The following is a 2586-nucleotide window of genomic DNA, read 5'->3' as shown; positions in this document are numbered from 1 at the left end:
AAGAAAGAAAAAATGCTAACAAAGGCTTGTGGCTCGGACTCTGTCCGAGCTAGCTCACTGTGATTGGCCATTAATTAGAAACAACTAACATGAGCCAATCAAAGATCTACCTGTTGCATTCCACAGCAGCAGATAACCATTGTTTGCATTTTGTTCCTGAGGCTTCTCAGCTTCTCAGGAGAAAAAATCCTAAAGAAAGGATTTTTCATAAAAGATGTCTGTGACAAAGGGATGGCCTCCTGGAAGGGGCTGTTGGCAGGAGAGGGAGGGCAGGCTCAGCAGAAGTGCACACAGAGAATTCCAGGTTTTGTGGATCATTGCTTGACAGGGAGGTTTTCCCACTGCTTTCGTAGAATCATGGAATTATTAAGTGGGAAAAGACTCCTGGGGTCATACAGTGCCAGGGCTGGGCCAGAGAGGAGCCAGGCTGCAGGTCCATGGTGTTCTCATGCAGATGGGGCCCCAGGGCAGCAGCAGCAGTGTTGCCTTTGTGGGTCACCCACCTGCCTCCCCTCCTGTCCCTTCCCAGCCCAGCCTGCCCTTCACCCAGATGCCTCTTTCCTTGCAGCTCCATGGAAATCGGCCTCCCCGAGGGCTTCCCCAGCCTCTCCCACTGGCTCTACAATCAGACTGACACCGTGCTCCAGGGCTTGGTGAAACAAGGGGACCCTCAGCAGGTCATTGAGTACTCCCTGGCCCTCATCACCATCTTAAATGAGGTAACACAGCTCGTTCTGCCCAAGAGGGGCCTGCAATCACCAGGAGAATTTTTGGGCCAGGTTTTGTGCAACGATCTCTGTAGGCAGGGCAGGAATTCGGGGCTATATTCCTGTTTCCCTGCCCAGGAAGAGGCTGCAGCACACCTGGAAGCCAGGCAGGGATGATCCCCCTGGGCACAGGCACCCTGCTTAGCTGGATAAGGACTGCACTCCAGGTACTAGTGAGCTGCTGAGTGCCAGGCTGTTCAGATAATTGCTTGGAGAGCAGAAGTGACATTGAGGAAGTTCTGCTGGAAAACCAGCTCATTAGATAGATCCCTCTGGGGAGAAGCAGAGGCAGGAGATGTGGAGTGCAGGGAACGGGTGACTCCAGCTCAGCTCAGCAGCCTCTGAAACCGCTCCTCACTGTAGGAGCGTCGGGGGCAGCACGGTTGGGACAGACGGAGAGCAGAGATCTCTGCAGCCAGGTCTGGAACTTGGGGTTTATTGCAAAGGGCCTGGGTGCAGGGCCCTGCTGGGAGCTGCCAGCCACAGCTCAGAGCAGGACTGAGAGAAGAGAGGGGGAGAGAGGATGAGAGGGTGAGAGAGTAAAAGGGTAAGAGAGCAAAGTTCCCGTTACAGCACGATAAATCTTCTTCTGTGCTGAATATTCTGATTCTCGCTAACCAATCTAGTACAAGATACAAATCCTATAGCATTTACATACAGCCTATAAGAATCACTACATTACCATACTGTGTTACATTTTAAACCCTAAAAACTCCTCTTTGGGCCCTTCTGCCAAGCCAGCAGGGTCTGCTCTGACCCTTGGGCCTGTCTGCAAGCAGAGGGTGTTGTTCCATCAAAAGGGAATTACCTTCAGCTGGCCATGCCATTGTTTTCCAGTTGTTCAGTAACTGAGGGATCTCAAAGCTTGCTTTCATTCCAATCTCGCTTAGAGTTTCCATATTCTCAAAATCTTTTGCCAGGCAATCATATTGATAAGGCTTTTGTGTTTCATCTTCCCCGACACTCACTGTGTTATTCCCACTCCCCCCTCCTCAACTCCTGCTGCTGTGTTTCCCCAGTACGAGCGGTCGGTGCTGCTGGAGCCCGAGGCTGGGCAGGAGCTGGAGCTGCGCACCTGGACCCGCAACACCATCACGGAGACGCTGAACGCGCTCAAGGTCAACACGGTGGATGACATCCAGCAGATCTCAGCTGCCCTGGCCCAGTGCACGGTATGGCCACCCCACCTTAGCCTGCAGCTCCTCGGGACCTGCTGTGCTCACCTGGCTCTGCCCACACACACGGGGACAGGTGTCACTGCCCGCCCCACCAGGGATTCTGTGCTGACCTCCTGGGTGCTGCCAGCTCTGCCCCTGCCAGCTCTGTGCTGCTCCTCTGCTTGGCAGCTGCAGGAGAGGCCTCCACAGGCTGGAGAGTTGGAGAACCATGGAATGGTTTGGGTTGGAAAGGATCTTAAAGCCCATCCAGTGGCAGGGACACCTTCCACTGTCCCAGGCTGCCCCAAGCCCTGTCCAGCCTGGCCTTGGGCACTGCCAGGGATCCAGGGGCAGCCACAGCTTCTCTGGACACCTGTGCCAGGGCCTGCCCACCCTGCCAGGGAACAATTCCTTCCCAATATCCAATCTGATCTACCCTCTTTCCGCTTAAAGCCATTCCCCATTGTCCTGGCCCTCCATTCCTTGTCCCAAGTCCCTCTGCAGCTCTCCTGGAGCCTTGAGGCACTGGAAGGGGCTCTAAGGTCTCCTCAGAGCCTTCTCTTTCTCCAAGCTGGACACCCCCAGCTCTCCCAGAGCAGAGGGGCTCCAGAAACATTGGAATAAATTGCTGGGGGAGTGACAGAGTCTGTGAGGACAGGCTG

General features: G+C 54.6%; 1 protein-coding gene across 1 annotated transcript in view; it reads left to right on the top strand.

The window, feature by feature from the left end:
* The window catches only part of PKD1 (polycystin 1, transient receptor potential channel interacting), a gene marked incomplete at its 3' end in the record, with an annotated part of 46236 nt that overhangs the window by 26762 nt on the left and 16888 nt on the right, over positions 1 to 2586 (top strand). Inside the window, exons 21-22 of the mRNA XM_031061073.1 lie at positions 569 to 719; positions 1787 to 1939. Of these exons, the coding sequence (XP_030916933.1) occupies positions 569 to 719; positions 1787 to 1939 (304 nt within the window). The remainder of the gene's footprint in view (positions 1 to 568; positions 720 to 1786; positions 1940 to 2586) is intronic.

This window comes from Geospiza fortis, unplaced genomic scaffold (assembly GCF_000277835.1).
Source record: "Geospiza fortis unplaced genomic scaffold, GeoFor_1.0 scaffold213, whole genome shotgun sequence".
Lineage (NCBI taxonomy): Eukaryota > Metazoa > Chordata > Aves > Passeriformes > Thraupidae > Geospiza > Geospiza fortis.
This window is presented reverse-complemented; position numbering and strand designations above follow the sequence as displayed.